Source organism: Lissotriton vulgaris, chromosome 2_2 (assembly GCF_964263255.1).
Source record: "Lissotriton vulgaris chromosome 2_2, aLisVul1.2, whole genome shotgun sequence".
Taxonomy (NCBI): domain Eukaryota; kingdom Metazoa; phylum Chordata; class Amphibia; order Caudata; family Salamandridae; genus Lissotriton; species Lissotriton vulgaris.
In genome coordinates, this window is record NC_141688.1 from 78,174,280 (window position 1) to 78,195,302 (window position 21,023).

General features: G+C 47.3%; 1 protein-coding gene across 1 annotated transcript in view; it reads right to left on the minus strand.

Moving 5' to 3' along the window:
- Nucleotides 1-21,023, minus strand: part of LOC147729032 (uncharacterized) — a 325,523-nt gene that overhangs the window by 209,717 nt on the left and 94,783 nt on the right. Inside the window, exon 5 of the mRNA XM_086959316.1 lies at nucleotides 18,133-18,191. Coding sequence (XP_086815442.1) covers nucleotides 18,133-18,191 — 59 coding nt within the window. The remainder of the gene's footprint in view (nucleotides 1-18,132; nucleotides 18,192-21,023) is intronic.

Consider the following 21,023-nt stretch of genomic DNA (forward strand, 5'->3'; position numbering starts at 1 on the left):
GAAGCAAATTTTCAGACCATGGGAGCTTCTTGATTTTCTGCAGAAAATCGCCAGTATCCTTAACATAGCTAGGTAATGACATCACCAAGCCCTGTAGGAAAAAATCAATGTACTGGCCTACATGTTCTCCTACACTGTTAATGGCCGATATTATAGGCCTTCCAGGAATAGGAACCACATTTTTATGAATTTTGGGGATTAGATACAGCACAGGTATCACTGGGAACTCAATAAGCATGTATTTGTATTCCTCTGTGGAAATTAAACCCTGTCTTTTCCAAGATGCTAACATTTTATGCAACACAGATTTTGCTTTATCATACTCTTTCATATTCGACCTAGCGTAACAATTTACATCATTTAATTGGCGAGATGCTTCGGCTACATATTCCTTCCTAGGCCACAAAACTAGGTTCCCGCCTTTATCAGACTTTTTGACCACCACCTCCTGATTGCTTTCCAATTTTTTGACCAAATCAAAATATGCCTTCCTTCTAAAAAACAAATTTCTTTCACATCTGTTTTTGAGGACAGTATGATTTAATTTTTTAAGATCATTAATAATTAAATCATGGAACACATCAATGCTGTCCTTCGGCATAATAGGAACAAAACTAGACTTCGGTTTGAAGGGGCTGAGCCCAGCCCCCTCTTGGACGTGGTCTATTCTGCGTAGTCGTGCCTGGGTTGCTTGATCTTGTTCATTTATTTCAGAACTGTCCGAACCATCTGCCAAATCATGTACCAAGAGTAGTTGCTGAATATCCGATGCTGCCAAATTAATGGTAGGTGCACTTGCATTTTCTTCTGCTACCATATCATCATCAATGTCTTTAGATGTCTTAAGTGCAAAGAATTTCTTTAGTTTCAATTTTCTGATGAAACAATAAACATCAATACGCGTTCTAGCGTAATTGAAACTATCACCTGGGCAAAAGTTGAGACCCAAGGCCAGTAGTTGCTCTTCAGCTTTGGATAGGGTAACATTAGATAAATTAATCACGGTGTTGTCTGTTACTCCTTTTTGTTTTTTCTCCATTTCGCTTTTGTTTTTTTGGTGTTGGTGTTTTTCTTTGCATCTTTTGCGCTGGTCGCGCCTTCTTTTGGTTCGCCGACATTTACTATTGTTTGGTTCCGCCGAGGTCTCAATGTTTGCAGTCTCGCCTCGACTAAAAAATCAATCTCCTGTCCCACATTCAGCACTGTTTGTTTTCTTCTTGTGGGGATAGATTCCGTGCTGGACGCACTGGTGAGTGAAATGGAATCAAGACTATCTGAATTTTCCAAAATTTGTCTTGCATTGCTCACTTCTTCCTGGGTATTGACTTTTTCTGTGTATTGTTGGCGCTTTATGGGATCAAATTTCCTAGAGAAAGTAAAGATCTGGCCATTTTCATAATCCTCTAAGTCACGATTGAACTTAGTTGCCTTTCTTAATTTGATCTTTTCCTCATGTTTTTTCAGGTGGTCTAACATGGTTTCCTCTAGTTTGGCATTTTGTTCACTTGTTCCCAATTCCTTAATTTTTTCCAAAAGGACATCTATTTCTTTTAATATCTCCTCACGGTCGATGTGGGCATATTTTATGAGGATTTTAACAAGATTCATGGAGGCCAGGAGGTTGCTTTCCCCCCACTCCCGCAGCATATTAGGATTCGGTTTGTCAAAGCTGGGCGCTAATAAAATACGAAGTCCTCGTGGCACCCTTCCAACTTCTGCATACTTTGACAAGGAACGATGTTCCCACCACTTGGTAATTTCTAGTTTCCGCTTTTTTTCCAACTCTTTGTACAAGCGAGCAATATCATTGTCCTTTTCTGTTGTAACGCTGGCTGGCGCAGCTGTTTCTTTAGCCGGTTTCGTTTGCGCGCTGAACATTGCCTCAGCCGCCAGCTCTCTCTCCCTCATTTCGGCTGCTGACATGATTGGGTCACGTAAATTTGGAAAAAAGCCCCAACGTGCGTGCAGGGATAAGAAGCTGATTCCTCTCACCCCGCCGCACCGCTGTGAAAAACTCCGACTCCCCTTCTACGCTTTCCTACTGGTTTCAGTATCGTGTGGACTCACCGGATTGTTGCCGCTTTTCCGCCGAACCTCCGTCCACGCGTACACGGTCGGCAATGTCCGAGTGACTCCGTTTTCCTCACGTACTCTCCCAGGGTAGGCGGCAGCTGATTGTTATCCACCATGGATCCTTGTGCTTCGTCGGTTAGGTTCAGCCGCCGACTCGTGGGGAGGAGGTCTGGTAACGAAGGTAACCGCCCTTCGTGATAGACACCTGGAAACCCTCAAACCACTTCCTGAATTCTCCCAGCGGCAGTCAGGCGAGGAAAGAGACGCAGACCTCTGGAGTTTTTCAAGTGGGCAGTATTTTATTGCAGTGACCCAAACACAACGCGTTTCAAGCTCGTAAGCCCTTGATCACGTGTCACAAGATTGCATACACCATGATAGCAATTTAAAGTGCAAAAAGCGCCCCTCCTACTGTTTGCATCACAGACCACATGTGTATTAACATAGAAAAAATACTATGTATATATAGCTTTCTTCTTTTGTTACAATATTACTGCTAATACAACGGAACATAATATCACTATTGACATATTAACCCCATTTGGACAAGTAGTCTATGTCTGGGTTTTCAATTAATAAAATATGTCACAGAACTTTATAAAAAAATAAATATAATTGTAGTTTGTATGATTAAAATATTTTCTTACAAAAAGGCAAAACCACCCTTTTCTGTTGCCGTATTAATAAGCAGTAAATCAGGGAGAAATATATATATATATATATTTATTTATTTATGTATACATATCTATACATAGCAATAGTTCTAGCTAGGAACAAAGTTTCAATAGGAAAAGTGCTTCGTTTTGCCAATAACTTTGGGTCCACTTGACAAACTGTCACAAAATTGTCACAAATCGTCACAAATCTTCCACCTTTTTGATTCAGCTGCTGTGTTGAAAGTTTTGGTGCTCCGTCAAGCGGGGGGGGAGAGGAAAAAAAAATGTGGGCCCAATTACCCATGTTATGTCTTTCGGGATTTTTCATTTTTGAACAAGACTATAGCCCGAACCGTTGAAAGTAATGATATCAAATTAGGCAGAAAGCTAGATATTGGCAGAAAGCTAGATATTGGTCCACAAAAAGTGCTTTTGTGATTTGTTGTAGATCTATTCAGTGGTGTTTGAGATTTTTAAGTTAAAAAAATATAGATCCCAAGGGACTCAAATTTGATTGGCTGCCAACAGGGGCTGGGTAGGAATACCCTGACCCCCACATATGGAGGGGAGGTGGATTAAACCCTTTTTTTTTCAAATGAAATTTTGCAATAAATTCGCAAGTAGATCCACAGCAAAATTATAGATAAAAAAATTAAAAGACCAGTGGGCTCCTGGGCATCTTTTTCAGTAAGCCCCCGGGTGGGCAAAATCCCGGAGGCATGTTTTGATAATGCTGGGGGGAGGAGCCATGTGGCGCCCCGGGGACCACCTCCTCCCTGGTGCTGCCACCACCCGGGGGCTTTATGTAAAATGAAAGCAGTAGTGGGCTGTGCTGCTCTCACGCACCCCACCCCGCTGCCGGGTCCACTACCTCCCAGAGGGGCAGAGGGGCATGCAGTCCTCTCCGTAGCCCTGGGGACCACCACCTCCCTTTGGCTTGAATTTATAATTAGGGGGCCGCGTGGACTAAACTCCCCCATGGGACCGCCACCATTTAGTAATGTGGGTGCCCGATGCCTCCCCCACATTCCTGGGGTTCCTCACCTCCCGAGCCTTTATTTAGATTGAAAGCAGTTTGGGGGGGGGGGGGGGGGGGGGTCAGAGGGGAGGAGGAAAGAGGAGCGTGGACCCCCTATCCCCTGGAACCGCCATCCTCGGGGCTTAAAATGAAAGCAGTTGGGGCGCAGCACACACCTTCCTGTGGCAATTAACATTATTGCATAGGGTACAGATTGCCCTATACAGCCCTGGGGACTGCTACCTCCCTGGGGCTCACATGATATAATGAAGGGGGTCTATTGCAGCCCCTGCGGCCACCATCTCCCCAGGGTTAAATACTTGAAAGAGGCGGGCCATGATGCCCCTGTCGTGGCGCCATAGTTGGCCCAGGGGAAGAACCCTATCCCCCAGGCAATGTCCCAGGGTTCCCAATCCCGGGAGATTGCAGTATGTTATGGCTTGGCGGGAGCATTCAGCAAGCGAGAGCAGAAACAATGCTCTCACTTGCTGAAATTAGTGCAGAATTATTTTTGGACAGAGGGAGCTGCAGGTTTAGCAGCTCCCTCATTCCAAAAGGAATGCCTGTTCCTTGGAAGCAAGGAGCTGGCAGGGACCCTGGGGCCTTCAAGCTCCCCCCACAGTCCTTAACAAAATTGACTGGGTGCCATGGGTGTTAACAGGTACCCAGTATAGAGGCCAGGCCCCTGGGGATGGAGGCCACGTGGTTCCCCCCCCCCCCCCCCCCCACCTTGTTTTCAAAAATAAAATAAACTGGGTCAGGCCACAGGGATGGAGGCACAGGGGCCAAAATCAACCCAATAATGGGGGCTAAAAATAGAATTAAAATAAAAGCCTGGCAACTTGCAGGAGGCCCGCCCCATTTCTTCACTACTCTGCAAACTTATTTATTTTATTTATTTTTTATTTACGAAGTTTTGTATAGCGCTAGCCTGACGTATTGGAGCGCTTCACAACAATTAGAGGAGAACAAACGAGAGCAGAACATAATACAATAGGGGAGCAAAAGAGGCAGAACATATTGGAATAGAGAGGGACAATCCGGATGAGAGTCCTAGTAAAGAGGATGTTGCAGAGTTCTGTTACAAGGATTTGTTAGCCTACAAACAGGAGCAGAGCATATTACAATAAAGCGAACAAAAGTGCAGAGCATATTGCAGTAAAGTGAGACAATCCAGATTAGAGACATATTATAGAAGATGTTGAAGAGTTCCTTATCAGGGGTATGTTAGCCCCCAGCCGAGAGAGGACCAGTGTCATTTTCAGCACTCCGACTGGTCCTATCTAATCGCTAAGTATCGATCGAGGAAAAGGATTTTGAGCGGACTTTTGAATGTAGCAAAGGGGAACAAAGTTGTGGGGAGGTATAGAGTTCCACATTTTGGGCGCATTTCCGGCGAAGGATCTGATCGCGTTTTTTTGTTTTCGTGGTTTAAGCGGGATAAGAATTAAGGTAATAGAGCTTCTGAGGTTCCTGTTCGGACGTGCTTTTTTGAGTTTTGACGCCAGATATTCGGGTTTGCCTGTGTGGAGGGCTTTGTGGGTGAGGCTGGCAGTTCTGAAGTTCGCCTGCATCTCCATTGGTAGCTAATTAAGTTCCTTGAGTGCAGGAGAGATATGGTCAAATTTCTTTATTCCAGTGACCATTCTGGCAGCCGCATTGAGATTTGTTTTCAGCGGAGCAAGGTTTTTTTTTGCTATTCGAGAGGACTGCGTTTCCATAGACCAGTCTAGGCAGCACCAATGCTGGAGTGGCTTGTTTGAGATCTTTGGTTGGAATGAAGGGTTTGATTTTATTTGGTAGCTTCAGGTTAAGGAAGGCGTACTTAGCCGAAATCTTAATGTGTTTGGTCATGTCCAGTTTTGAGTCTAGCGTGATGCCTAATGATTTAACAGTCAGCCAGGGCGAGGTTTCCGTTGAGCGCATTGATCTCTTTTAGCCACTCTACCCTTTGTGGGTTCTCTTTGTTTGAGATGAGTGATTCGGTTTTGTCCGGGTTCAGTTTTAAGTGGTTGCTTGACAGCCAGCGTTGCACTTCCCTTAATGTTTCATTGAGTCTTTGGATATCTTTAGCAGAGGAGATTTCCAAGTAGATTTGGGTATCGTCAGCATAAAGGTGAAAGGGGATGTTCGCTTTTCTGAGTAGGGTGGCGAGGGGTTCCATGTAAATGTTGAAGAGGAGAGGGGAGAGCACTGATCCTTTGGGGACTACCCTCAAGACTGGCTGAAGGTTGGATTCGAAGCTTCTGATTTTGATTCTCTGGGAGCGGTTGTGTAGGAATGAGGAGAGCCATTTGAGGAGCACCTCATCTAGACCAGCCCTTTCTTCGAGAGCTTAGAGGAGAAGTTTGTGATCAACTGTGTCGAATGCTGCAGATAGGTCTAGGAGAATGAGGAGGCATCATTGGTCTGAGTCCAGAGATTTGTATACATCATCAATTATGTTGATTGCGGTTTCAATGCTGCACCCTTTCCTGAATCCCGACTGATGGGAGTCGAGGAGGTTGGTAATGTCCAGGTGTTAGTTGTTGGAGTACACATTGTCTAGGATTTTAAAGAGAAGACGAAGGTTGGAGACGGGTCTGAAGTTGTTTAGGTCATTTATGTCCAGGCCTGGTTTTTTCAGCAGCGGGGTGACTTGTCCCACTTTCAAACAATCAGGAACGAACTGTTTATAATCCTACACCAGAGTGGGGCTAGGGAGAGTTTAAATTTTTTGGTGAGTGGAGCAGGGAGAGGGTCTAGGGCAGGGGTCTCCAAACTGGTCCTGGAGGGCAGGATCCATGCCAGATTTTTAAAATGACTACATGTATCTCAATGGGGATATCCAAAAAATCTGGCATGGATCCCGCCCTCCAGGACCGGTTTGGAGACCCCTGGTCTAGGGTGTAAGATGAAGGTTTAGAGGTAGAGATGAGGTTGGCTATCTCTTCTTCTGGAATGGGATGGAAGAGTGGCCAGGGTTTAGAGTTGGGAATGAGAGCACAATTAAGCACTTCAACTGGGCTGCTAAGGGGAGGGGAGGAGCAGTTGGTGACCAGAGAGCGCTCGATCTTGGAGATCTTGTCATTGAAAAGGGTGGCGAAGTTATCGCACCGTTCTTTGGAAGCCTGCCCCAGGGACGTCTCTGGTTTGGAGGTTTGTTGTCTGATTATCCAGAAGAGCTCTTTGGGTAGGTTTTTTGCACCATCCAGTGCAGAGCGGAAATATACAGATTTTTTGTTCTTTATATGGCTGTAGTATTTCTTCCTGAGAGTTCTGAGTTGATTGCGGTGGAAGGTAGTGGGCAAGCTCCACCAACGTCTTCCTGAAGCTCTAAGTTGTCTCCTTTCATCATTAATGTTGGAGTCGAACCAAGATCGGGACGGAATGGCTCGTTTGTTTTTTTAAAGTTTCAGGAGATCTAGTTGATCCAGCAGGGTTACTATATTCATGTTATAAAGTGAGGTGAGATAGTTTGTGGAGAGATCATGGTCGTTGGGTAGGAGCACCTTTAGCCTTTCTTCCATAACTTCCAGGGGGATCGGGGTGACATTTCTGGTCCATTTAGGAGGCAGGGATAGGACTCTTTTGTTGATGTGGAATAGGATCATGTGGTGATCCGACCAGTCCACTGGAAGAATGTTGTCAATCGTGATTGCGTCTCGATGGGCAATGATGACATCCAAGGACGCTCCTTTGTTATGAGTTTCTTCCAAGCAATGTTGGAATAGGTTATTGTCACAGAGGAGATTATGGAGTGTGAATTAGTGTGTTGGCTTGGTTCCAGCGTAGGTTGAGATCCCCAAGATTAGGTAGTTAGTGGCTTTGAGAGCGCAGTAGGCAATCAAGTCAGATAGATGTTCTCCAAAAGTGGAGGTGTTACCCGGTGGGTGATAGAGAAGGTGACCAACTAATGGGCTGTTATCCTTAGTTTTTATGTTGACAGATATTCAAAGGAGCCATACTTGCAGGAGTCTAATACAGTGATGTCTATGTCATCTTTATGGATGATGGCTACCCCTCCACCTTGTTGGTCTTTTCTATCTTTATGGATGATGAAGCCTGGGGGCACCAGCATATGAAAGGAAGGCGGGGAGATCTCGTTTAGCCATGTCTCCATGATGAACACAATATCTAAATCCTGAGAGAGGATGGCTTTTCCTAATTCCATTGCATTCTTGAGGGCTGATCTACAGTTAATGAGCATGTAGTTGGTGGATAATTTATTGTTCGGATTCTCTCCTGGTGGTGCCCTCGGTATTGAGGAGAGGGAGGGTGGGGGTCTTGAGATTTTCGCAGGGGGGAGGTCTCTTCTGAAGCCAGTGATCACTTGAATGTTGGAATTCAGGGAAGCTGTGAGAGGAGAGTCATAGGCGGCTAGGTGCAATGCTTCTTCAGCGGACATTGCTGCTTTAGTTCTGGAAGGTCTTTGTGATTAGATCGCAGCGTCCTTACTAGGAGGATTCTGTACACCAGATGCGGGGACTTTGATTCTTATGAGAGACTGAAACCGGATCCCAGCGTCGATACTGGTGGGTCTCTGCAGCCGGTTCTCGGGGGGGGGGGGGGGGGGGGGGGAATGAGGGTCCGAGATGCGGCTTTAGGAGGATAAAGTCCGTCTGGAAAGAGGGGCTGGGTTGTGATTGCTGTGGCTTACGGGTCTTGCCTTGGTTGGTTAGGATTTCATCAAGGCCTCGTAATATTATTTCTAGCTGATTTTCTAATATGGTCCGCTGGAGGGCCATATTCTCCGGGGCTGGGGGCGTGCAGTTTTGCCTAGGGACTTCACTTGTGATGGGGAACAGGGTCAAGTTGTGCGGCCTAGTGGTAAGTCTGTCGTCCCAGCTGTCTGTTGGAGACAATCGGAGGGGGGGCTGAATGTGGGCACTGCCTCAATGATTCTGCAGGAGTAGTGGGGAGGTCAGTAGACCAAGCCATTGGGATGGTGGTGTGATGAGTTTGAGGGGGTGGAGGGGCCTGATCAGCCCCGGGAGATTGAAGGATACGATTCAAGGGGGCGGAAGAATGGAAGGAGGTTCTAGGGAGGTGGCTGAAGGATCTCGTCGGGGGAGTGGGAATACGTATTTGCTTTGCCTGAAGGGACATGTTGCCCAGAGAAGGAGGATGGGGAGAAGGGGTCCGAAGAGAGTGAGGTAGGGCAGAATGCAGAGTAAGGAAGAGGGAGTCAACGACCTCTAGGTTCTCGTTGTTGGCCTGTTTCAAGACTGCCATTTGAGTAAATGGTCACCGATGTGTTCCTGTTTCTAGTAGCCTGGTTGGGGAGAGAGGTCGTCAGTTTACAGCTATGTGAGGTGGTCGTCGTTTTGGACAGGAGGAGTTGCGTTCTTAATGTGGTGTTCCAGATCTCAGGTCTATCTGTGTGGAAGATGAGATCCATTTTTATCTGCCCTTTGGAGGTGCAGTGGTAAATGTCCACAAATAGCGTTTCTGGGTGCTGTCTGATTATCTTAGGTTTGAAGTTTCTCACTTTAGGGGAGAGGCTAGGGGGGAAGCTAATAGCGAAGGCATTCAGACCGTGTGGTTTCATATGGATCGGCATGATTGGGGCAACGAAGGTTGGGGTGCCCGGTGACATTGTTGCGTACTAAATAGATGGGGGTTGCCGAGCTGTTAGAGAGGCGAGACTCCCTTGGTCTGTGAGTGGCGACTATGGGCAACTGCACAAGACTAGTGATTGGCAGGCCCGCGAGGGACCTTTCTGCTCTGTGAGCCGAGGGACTCCCTTGGGCGAGCAGTGGGAGAAAGAGGAGGCTATGTGAACTAGGTGTCGCAAAAGGAGTCGGTGAGGTTCCGGTTACCCTGGTCTGGGGTGATATGGCGGGAGACCTTATAGGTGAGGGAGCCTATCGTTTAAGCTGGGAGAGGAGTTGCTGCTTAGTGGAGGAGGAAGTGAGGTTACATGAACTCTGAGTCATGATTGGAAGTGGTTGGAGGGCAGAGTAGACATGGGTGGGAGATATAAAAGGTTCTGGGGTATAGGTTCAGTAGAAAAATTAGCGTGATTGATGCTGGGGGAGGAGAAAGCGTCTTGAAACAGATCTGGGACCTTCGAGTTGGCCAGGAGTCACCAGCGATGATGGGGCAGGCGGAGGGTAGTCTTTAGCGTCCTGAGTCTGACCCAAGACTGCGTGGGGATCCTAGCAGAGAGTTAAGTGGAACTCTCTATTTAACCGAGATGGAATAGTGTCGGCAATCTTAAAGTGAGGCGTCTACTCCCTGCCAGTCAGGAGCATGATCCGGCTTCTTTTTGGGCTTTCTTTAGTGCAGGACTGAAGGGGTGGGGGCCTTCATCAATTCGACTGACCCAATGGGCGGGGGCAGGTAAAGCATAGTAAATGCTTCCTGGCATGCTGCTGGTTGGGGGATGAAGTCCCCTTGCCTACAGAGCGTCCTTGGGGGAGAACAACCCCTCCTGTTCCCTCCAGTAAGTTCCACACAGCGAAATTGCTAGAGGCCAGGCCCATTTACTCCACCACTCTGCAAACCCACCTCCTGGCGCACTACTGGTTGGGGAATGAATTCCACTTTACTTCTGAAAGCTTCAGTACTAAAGTGGCCTTCTTCCTTCAACCAGGTTGGTAGAAAGGTAAATTGTGTTACGCAGATCACACTTTGCGATTTGGTGTAAATTTGTTCAATAATTTTAGAGATATTAATCGGATCCACGCACCACAGCAAAATCTGGATTGGCTGACCACACCACCACAGAAAAGTTGTGTCTGCCATTGTTCAGGAAACGGTCCTCGGGCTGAAAATGTCTGTGCAAAGGGAGTAAAAGGGGTCAGGGTATAGCTCCCCTGACCCCAGAGGTGTGGTAGAGGGGTCCCAAAGGGACCCATAAAGGGCAATACATTTTATTTTACATCAACATGCAGGAATCCACCGATTTCCCCTCAGTGCAACATCCGTCCTCTTTAGAACCACAAACCCTGATGCAGCTCAGAGGCTCCACCCCCCTTCAACCACCACTCTGCAAACAAGTCTCCTGCCACACTACTGGTTGGTGGATATAGCTCCTTGGATTGTAAGGGTCCTGGGGTCCAAGAACCTCTCCTGTTACCTCCAGTAAGTACCACACAGTGGGATTGCTGAGAGGTAGTCAGCGGCTGTGCCCCCTTTCCCCACCCCCTGTACAGACTCATACAGCCATTCACCACCTCACCCAATCACATACCCAGTCACATACCCAGTCACACCACCTCATTCAGTCACATACCCAGTCACACCACCTCATTCAGTCACATACCCAGTCACACCACCTCATTGTCACATACCCAGTCACACCACCACATTGTCACATACCCAGTCACACCACCACATTGTCACATACCCAGTCACACCACCACATTGTCACATACCCAGTCACACCACCTCATTCAGTCACATACCAAGTCACACCACCTCATTCAGTCACATACCAAGTCACACCACCTCATTCAGTCACATACCAAGTCACATACCAAGTCACATACCAAGTCACATACCAAGTCACATACCAAGTCACATACCAAGTCACATACCAAGTCACATACCAAGTCACATACCAAGTCACATACCAAGTCACATACCAAGTCACATACCAAGTCACATACCAAGTCACATACCAAGTCACATACCAAGTCACATACCAAGTCACATACCAAGTCACATACCAAGTCACATACCAAGTCACATACCAAGTCACATACCAAGTCACATACCAAGTCACATACCAAGTCACATACCAAGTTCAGTAATTTGTATATCACACTACTCACCCAGAGGGTCTCAAGGCGCTTGAGGGAGGGTGAGTGCATTACTTATCGAATAGCCAGGTTTTTAGTTGCTTTCTGAAGGAGAGGTGGTTCTGTGTAAGTCGGAGGTGAGTGGGGAGAGAATTCCAGGTTTTGGCCGCTAAGTAGGAGAAGGATCTTCCTCCCATGGTGGATCTGTGGATGCGCGGAATTGCGGCGAGGGCTAGGTTGGATGATCGTAGTTGACGGGTGGGAGTGTAGAAGGACAGTCGTGTGTTGAGTCATTCGGGTCCTAGGTCATAGAGGGCTTTATGTGCGTGGGTGAGGAGACGGAACGTTATTCTCTTGTTAACGGGGAGCCAGTGGAGATCCTTCAGGTGACCGGAAATGTGAGCATGACGGGGGATGTCCAGTATGATTGTGGCTGAGGAGTTTTGGATGCGTTGGAGTTTTTTCTGTAGTTTGGCTGTGGTCCCGGCGTAAAGGGTATTTCCATAATCTAGTGGCTGGTGACCAATGCGTGGGTGACTGTCTTTCTTGTTTCAGTGGGGATCCAGCGGAAGATTTGTTTGAGCATGCGTAGGATGTTGAAGCATGAAGAAGAGACGGCGTTGACTTGTCTGTTCATCGTGAGGGAGGAGTCTAGGATGAAGCCCAGGTTACGTGCGTGATCTGTAGGTATGGGTGCTGTGCCCAGGGCCGGTGGCCACCATGAGTCGTCCCAGGCAGAGGGGGATGATCCTAAGAAGAGGACTTCCATTTTGTCCGAGTTAAGTTTTAAGCGGCTGTTCTTCATCCATTCGGCTACTTCTTTCATTCCTTCGTGTAGATTGGTTTTGGCGGAGTTTGGGTCTTTGGTGAGGGAGAGGATCAGCTGGGTGTCATCTGCGTAGGAGATTATTTGGAGGTTGTGTTGGCGCGCGATGGATGCGAGGGGACTCATGTATACGTTGAAGAGGGTGGGGCTGAGTGAAGATCCTTGTGGTACACCACAGATGACAACGGTGGCCTCTGATTTGAATGGGGGGAGGCGGACTCTCTGGGTTCTTCCGGCAAGGAACAAGATGATCCAATCCAAAGCTTTCCCTTGAATTCCTACGTTGTTGAGGCGTTGTATGAGTGTGCTATGACATACTGTGTCGAAGGCAGCGAAGAGGTCGAGTAGGATGAGGGCAACTGTTTCACCGTTGTCCATTATCGTTCGGATGTCGTCTGTAGCTGCGATAAGGGCGGTTTCGGTGCTGTGTTTGGCTCGGAAGCCAGACTGTGAAGGGTCGAGGGAATTGTTGGATTCAAGGAAGGCGGCGAGCTGACTATTGACGGCTTTCTCAATGACTTTGGCAGGAAATGGGAGGAGTGAGATGGGGCGGTAGTTCTTAAGTTCAGAGGGGTCTGCTGCGGGTTTCTTCAGAAGGGCGCTGAGTTCGGCATGTTTCCAGCTTTCCGGGAAGGTAGCGGAGTTGAACGAACAGTTGATGACATCGCGGAGATGGGGTGCGATAATAGAGTCTGCTTTGTTGAAGATGTGGTGGGGTCATGGGTCGGTTGGCGATCCTGAGTGGATGGAGTTCATCAGGCAGATGGTGTCTTCAGTGGAGATTGGGTTCCAGGCGAAAAGGTTGTGAGGGTGCTGTTTTGGTTCGGTGGTGGGTGGAGTGGGCTGTTCATTGGACTGGTTTTCAAAGCGGTTATGTATGTCAGCGATTTTGTTGTGGAAGAAAGAGGATAAAGAGTCGCAGAGGTCTTGGGAGGGAGTGATGTCGTTGGTGCCGGCGGTGGGGTTGGTAAATTATTTGACGATGTTAAATAGTTCCTTGCGGTTGTGGGCGTTGTTGTCGAGTCGGTCCCTGAATGCTGATTTCTTGGTGGATCGGATCAATTGGTGGTGTTTGCGGGTGGCGTCCTTGAAGGTGGTCAGGTTGTCAGAGGTTGGGTTTTTTCTCCAGGTTTTCTCGAGGGTACGGCATAGTTTTTTGGATTTCTTAAGGTCATTGTTGAACCAAGGGGCCTTTTTGCTACCTTGTTTGATCTGATGGTTTTTCAAGGGTGCTAGTGCGTCAGCACTGTGGGTGATCCATTGTGTGAGTTTGGTGGCAGCTTGGTTTGGGTCCGATGATATGGTAGGAGGGTTATGGTTTAGCGATGTGAGGAATGTGTCGGTGGTGATTTTGTTCCAGTTTCTTCGAGGAATGGGTTGTGGGGGGTTGTGGGTCGTGGTCTTTTTGTAGCTGAAGTGAACGCAGCTGTGGTCAGTCCAATGGAGAGCTGTGGTGTGATCGAAGGAGATGTGTTTGCTGGAGGTGAAGATAGGGTCGAGCGTGTGTCCGGCAAGGTGGGTGGGGGTGTCAACAAGATGTTTGAGTCCGAGATTGGCCAGGTTGTCCAGAAGGGTGGTGGTGTTGCTGTCGTTTTCTTTTCCAGGTGGAAGTTGAGGTCTCCCAGTAGAATGTAGTTCTCGGAGGGGAGGGCATGAGGGCTGATTAAATCGATGATGTATTAGTTGAATTGTGTGCGGGTTCCTGGTGGTCTATAGATGAGGGTGCCTCTAAGTGTGGTCCTGGGGTCGGTGTGGATCTGGAAGTGAAGGTGTTCGGCTGTCGCGAGGTTAACGTCGGAGCTGGTCGTGATTCGGATGGTGTTCTTATGGACGATGGCGATGCCTCCTCCTGTTTGGTGCGATCGTTTCGGATGATCTTGTAAGCGTCCGGGATGGCTATGGCGATGTCGGGCGCTGATGAGGCGTTCATCCAGGTTTCTGTAAGGAAGGCAACGTCCGGCGATGCAGTGTCGAGTAGGTCCCAGAGTTCAGTGGCGTGTCTGTGGACCGAGCGGGTGTTCAGCAAGATGCACTTCAGGTGGTTGGAGTTGGGGCTGTGTTTGGAGGTAGTTGGTTTGGTGTGGGTCCTGGTGCAGGCGAACTTGCAGGAGAGGCAGGTGAATGGACCATGAGTGTGTCCTGGGGCAGCTGCGCAGCATTGTGGTGCGCGTCCGGGGTTGAGGCCAAGGAGGGTAGCGGCGTCATACGTTATGCGGGTGGAGTGGGTATTGCTAGGACCAGGGGGACTGGCCCTGGGCGCGGTCCAGGCGCGGACTGGCGTAGACGGGCTTACCTTTGGCGCACCTTCGGCGCGCATGGGGTGCGCATGGGGCGCGTAACCGCTGCGCGTCAGCCGTTCTGGCATAAGTGGATAGAGGGGGTGGGGCGGAGCGAGGGAGGGGCAGCTGGGAGGCGGGAGGCGGGCTGGAGGTGCTGGTTAAGGCACAACAAACAAAATGGTGGGGAAATCGAAACTGAGCCTGGGCGAGATTGGGGCACAGGGAGGAGAGACGCTGAGGGCTGTGGCACCGGCACAAACAGAATATAAATATCGAATTACAAAGCCAAACACCAATACAACCTGAGCGCTAGCTGGCAATGCAAAATAAAATGACTGAAATGACACGAAGTGCACGTTTACAGAATGCAATTTAAAAAGACAATGCAATTTAAAAAGACACAAAGTGCACGTTTTCAAAGCGGTAGCAGTGGCAGGCAAAACAATGCGGCAATAGCAGGCAGGCGTATAGCGCTACGATACCAAATTCAAGCTGTGCAGAGCGCTATGGCAGTCGTACCGCCTCCCACCACCCCGCACCGCCTCCCACCGCCTCCCACCACCCCGCACCGCCTCCCACCGCCTCCCACCGACCCGCACCTCCTCCCGCACCTCCTCCCGCACCTCCTCCCACCGACCCGCACCGCCTCCCACCGACCCGCACCGCCTCCCACCGACCCGCACCGCCTCCCACCGACCCGCACCGCCTCTCACCGACCCGCACCGCCTCTCACCGACCCGCACCGCCTCTCACCGACCCGCACCGCCTCTCACCGACCCGCACCGCCTCTCACCGACCCGCACCGCCTCTCACCGACCCGTACCGCCTCTCACCGACCCGTACCGCCTCTCACCGACCCGTACCGCCTCTCACCGACCCGTACCGCCTCTCACCGACCCGTACCGCCTCTCACCGACCCGTACCGCCTCTCACCGACCCGTACCGCCTCTCACCGACCCGTACCGCCTCTCACCGACCCGTACCGCCTCTCACCGACCCGTACCGCCTCTCACCGACCCGTACCGCCTCTCACCGACCCGTACCGCCTCTCACCGACCCGTACCGCCTCTCACCCCCACTCTGAAAGGTAAGAGGCTACATATAGGAAAATAAAATTTTAAAACTTAGAAATTCACTGAAAAAACAAAGGTTACAGGGACGTTCTAGTTCATCTCAGCTCAGAATTCACTCATACAAAACCACTGAAATTCAGCTGTTCAAGTTAGCTGAGCTAACTATAATTTGACACCCCCTGCAATGCACTGCTATAATCTCACATATTCATTCACCAATGACATCTCAAATGACATCACTGATGAGATCATCCACAGAAACACCAACACAAATCAAACCCATTCAAACACCCATACAACCACTCACTGATCCAGGGAGCCCCTCACAACCTATCACTTCCCATACACCTACTCACACAGCCACTCATCGCCCATACCATCACTCACACAGCCACTCACTTTTCCAAACTGCTACTCACAAACCCACCTATTCACACACCACTCACACTCCGCCACTCATGCATGCAGCCTCTCAGAGGCACCCACTCACTCACCCATTCAGGCACTCAGACACTCTGATATACATCCACTCTGAAAACCAATCAGTTAATCAAAAACCCAAACAGCCACTCAGTCGCCCTTACTGCCACAGTCACTCACCCATACAGCCATACCCGCAGCCACTCAATCACTCATCCATACAGCCACACAAACTCACTCACTCATCCATAGAGCCATGCACTCACTCATACAGCTACTCACACAGCCAAGCACCCATTAAGTCACCAAAACAGCAGTCACATGGCCACACATATACAGTCACTCACATACCAACTTATTCACCCATACAGGTACTCATACACCCCCTTATTCACCTATGCAGACAAGCACACTCACATGAATACACAGTGACTCGCATGTTAGAAATATGATCACTCACGATTAGTCCACAAAGTATAGTAATGTAACTTTTGTAGTACCCTCGTATAAATGTTTAACTCTCACAATCAGTGGATGGCATGAGTGATGTCAAGTTATAGTTCGCTCAGGTAACTATAACTGCTGAATTTCTATAGTGTTGGATGAGTGAAATCTGAACCTAACTATAAGGTCCCTGTAACCTTTGATTTTTTTCAGAGAATAAAGGAGAAGCACAATACTTAACCCCAAATTTGTACTAGTGTTTTACATAGTACAGTGGTAAGGGGTCCTTTTGAGAGGGAATTATATAAGCTAAGTTACTAAAGATCTAGGTTTGGCTCTTGAATTTGGGATAATACCAAATAATTGCCAGAAAAAAAACTAAAGGAGTAATTCTGAACACCATTCATATCCATGCTTACATCAGGGCCCTGAAAAACAGCACAGAGAAATTAGTTGGTTCAATAAAGCAGACAAAACAATTCTCAACGTTGTAATAGAGCTCAGATGACTTAGATATTGACCACTTTCTTGTATTTGACTGAGAAACACAGGTCCACAAACTATGTGCGTCTAAACTATTCCACATTAAATGTTCAAGGGTTCTAGATAACAAGTAGCTTTTTGCCACAGTTGTATTCATGAGCTGCCAAACTTTCTCATACACCTCGCAAAAAAGTCGATCAGCTAAGTCAATCAGAAACTTCATTGACCCCCGAACTCGTTTGCCCTCACATCCAGATTACTACCGGTCTGTTCTTTGGCATGCAAAACGTTTTACGGAATGGACACCTTAAATAGTTATGGTGCAGAAAATCCTCACCACGTGTAGACATGAAGCTTTCTAACTTTTTGTATAAATACCTGAAACTGGGTGAGAATTGTGTTTGATGCACTGAACTCAGTACCTAGCCCTTCTTTTGGAAGGGAATAGTTGGTGTAATACTATCCAAGGAAATTTAAAGGCACAAGCAAATGTCCTAGTCCACACAAAACGTGCGACAGTTCTTGAGATTTACAAATGATAAGCGTGTGCTCATAATGAACGGTGATACTGGGGACATTATAGGAAGGTGAAGTTGCTAACATAAGTCAAACCACTGACTTCTAAATCATTGCTGGGTATTAAATCACATAATACCAAACCCAGGTGACAAACAAAAATAAGCGATCTTTACAGAATATAGGGAGTATCAGAGTGGCTACACTCGCTGCAGTCGGCAGCATGGTGCATGCCTCTTTAGCATGTCAAGTTAACACTTAGATAGCCTTTTACATTTAAACCAAAGGGCCTGAGTGGACCACCGCTTGATAGTGGGGCACATAGCAGGATAATCTTCAAAACCTTTTAAGAGACTCTTCAGATGCTAGACAGCAGTCTTTAGTTGAAGGACAGCATCAGTGAGTCAACTGTCCAAGACGCAGGTTCGAGGAGGTGAAGAGAGAAGCAACTTAGCAGACCAGAACAATTAAGTGCTACTTAAAAAAAGACAGAGGTCACATCTGTCAGGCTACAGATGCAGAGAAGAATATATTGCAATATATTTAGAAGCAGATTAGGCATTTTAGAAAAAAAATCTTTAAACCAATATCCACTGCTTACACAGATGAGGGCTTACCTGACTTCCACCAGTAGAAACTGCTTCAATGAAACGATTTGCCTCAGAATCCGGAACACCTGCAGAAAGGGAAAACGAAAAAGCACGCTCTTCAGTTCTCAAGTTTCCTTCCGAGGGTGTCAACATGTTCCAGCAAAAGAGAAGGCTATCAATGTTGACAGTTTATCTCATTTAGCTCCCAGAAACCGTTATGCCTTGCAGCTAATTTTCTGTTTCATGACAAATAGGGTTCCAAAAGACGTTAATTGCAAAATAATATTATATTGGATTGTGGTTATTTAAACCTTTAACCTCAAGTAACCATTTGACAGATTTCTCATTAAGAATCAGGAATACGGGAATTTCACGGATGGGGTTCATCAACCATGCTAAAGGAAAGTACTTCTGAATGTGATAAGCCTGCAAAGATGGATGTAATTCTCGTAGCACCAAGTGCTATCCATAGCTTCAGCCCAAGAGGTGGTGATGCGACTGAAGGGAGCAGGGCAGAAGGTTATATCTCAAAAATATTCACACAGATTGTTCATAATGAAGTCCACCAAAGGCAAGAGTGGCCGGACACATGGCCCCTTGATACAAGCAGGAGCTGGTGGAAGAAAAAGATGAGACGGAACCACAGACTAATGGACTGAGGCTGGCTGAAAACCCCTGTAGGTAAAACCATATGTCTAGGCTAACAGACTCAAAAACCAATCGGTCTGGCCTAGGCTACCAATAAAGTAGGAAAGGAGGAAAAAGGAAGAAGCAGAGAAAGGAAAAAGCTGAAAAAGGTAAGAATGTAAGGAAACAAAGGAAAAAAGAAAGAATGAAATATAGTTAAAGAAATAAACAGATGAGACAAAACTAAAAGGAAAGAATAAAGGATGCATTGAAGGAAAGGTTGAAAGAAAAGGAAGGACAAGAAAGGGAAGAGGAAATAAAAAAAAGGGTAAAGAAAAGAGGAAAGAAAGGAAATTAGGACAGAAAGAAGGAATGTCAGAAAGGATTCCAAATATAGAGCACCCTCATGAGCTTATATTCAGAGTACATGTCACCTGCTGATATGATATGAAAAAATCAATCAGATAAACCAAGGAATTTATAACAGTGTTGGAAGGAGACAGGAACTGATAAAGCTGGACTGTGCCCTGAGCTCTGGCTGAAAGCCTTCAGTTTTCACATCAAGCTCTACAAACAAAGGCAGCACTATAGGCAAAGTAAAAAAAACAAAAGTACTGGAGCTGAAGGGAACTACCTCCTGTGTAGATGTGATCCTTGTGAAAGGGATAAGAACAGTCTTTTTAGTAGTTACTTTAGAGATCATTCACATAAAATATACATACCATACTTCCATAAAAATATATTATACAATATAAAATAGACAAATACATCATAATTATAAAAAAAATACATAATATAAAGCATTATACTCATCAATACAAAATACCTATAAAAGCAAACTCATTTAGTCCAAGGGGAATATTGATATATAATCCCATGACCTAATCTATACACTTGTACGGAGCTAAATGTATAGTATCTGTAGATTCCATAAAGAGCACTCATGTTACCCTACTACACAATCGCGAATCAGACCTTAGTGCGAATACCCCAGGTGTAAAGCAAGTTTAGTCTTAATGTAAAAACTAGCCATTTAGTGGTGTCCGATCAGAACACTCGCAGAGCTTCTACTGGCAGTGTGAATGATAAAAGTCGACATGCCGGATTTATCCACCTTTCTAATCTGTGCATAGAGGGCAAAAGGCAAAACGATCAGCAGATTCAGAACTAAGTCTACACATAGGACACAAGAGGGTTTCAGTAGCATGCTTCCATTTGCTCTGGATAAGGTCGAAAGCAAAGTCCCAAACCTAAATTGCAAATAAAGTGCATGTGCCTGAGGAAGTTTTTTTTTTTGAGAAAACCTTCATTTACCAAAGCAAAGTACACCGCTATTCAGCCGTACATCCCGGAGGCCAGGCAGCATTATGACTCAAGGCGTAAATATGTACAAAAACAAAAATACAGGAGTAGTCAGGTTTAATTTTATAATGTGAAGAAGTCTAAAATAACGAGAGAAGTCAATAGAGCCAAGAAGGAAAAAATGGAGAGAGAAAAGAAGAAAGAAGAGAAAAGAGAGAGAGAGAGAAAAGTCACAAGGCTAAGGAGCACAGAAAACGTAAGGCACATATCACGGGGAGAGGCGGGGTTGACACATCATACAAGCACAAGGATGTAAGGCAAGCACGTGGACGGGGAGCAGAAAATCAGGATTAACCAAGTGGAACCTAGGGAAGGGGGAGCTATGGAGATAGGCGGACCTCAGGCTGAACCATCTCCGGGGGTGCACAAATGTCTCCCCCTATACGAGTTCCAGGCACTCCAGACCAACCCCCACATCTTGGGTTTACCCCGGGCCATGTAAACAGTCTTCTCTCGGAGCATGCACCAATCCATATTGGTTTTCCACAGGCCAACAGTGGGAGGGGTCGAAGCACCCCATTTCTGGGCGATGTCTCTCTTAGCTATCATATTGCCCAGGGTGACCCAACGGGTCTGAGCCACATTGTAATCGGTCGGACCCCACACGTTCAGTAGACAGCGCCGAGCCTCCGCATGCAGGGTCACACCAGTCACAACTCTCATTATCGCATGCGCACGCTCCCAGTAGGAGGCAATGACCTGACACTCCCAGAGTATGTGCATAAAGGTGGCCGTTGCGCCACATCCTCTCCTGCAAAGGCCGTCCTGGGAGAGTCCCATGTGAATTAATCTGGGGCCCGTGATATAAATCCTGTGGAGCACCTTCAACTGGACCAGCCGCAGACTGGCTGAGATGGCCACCTCCTTAGGGGAGGAGACCGCAGACTGCCATTTCTCATCATCCATCTCAACCCCATCATTCACCCAGA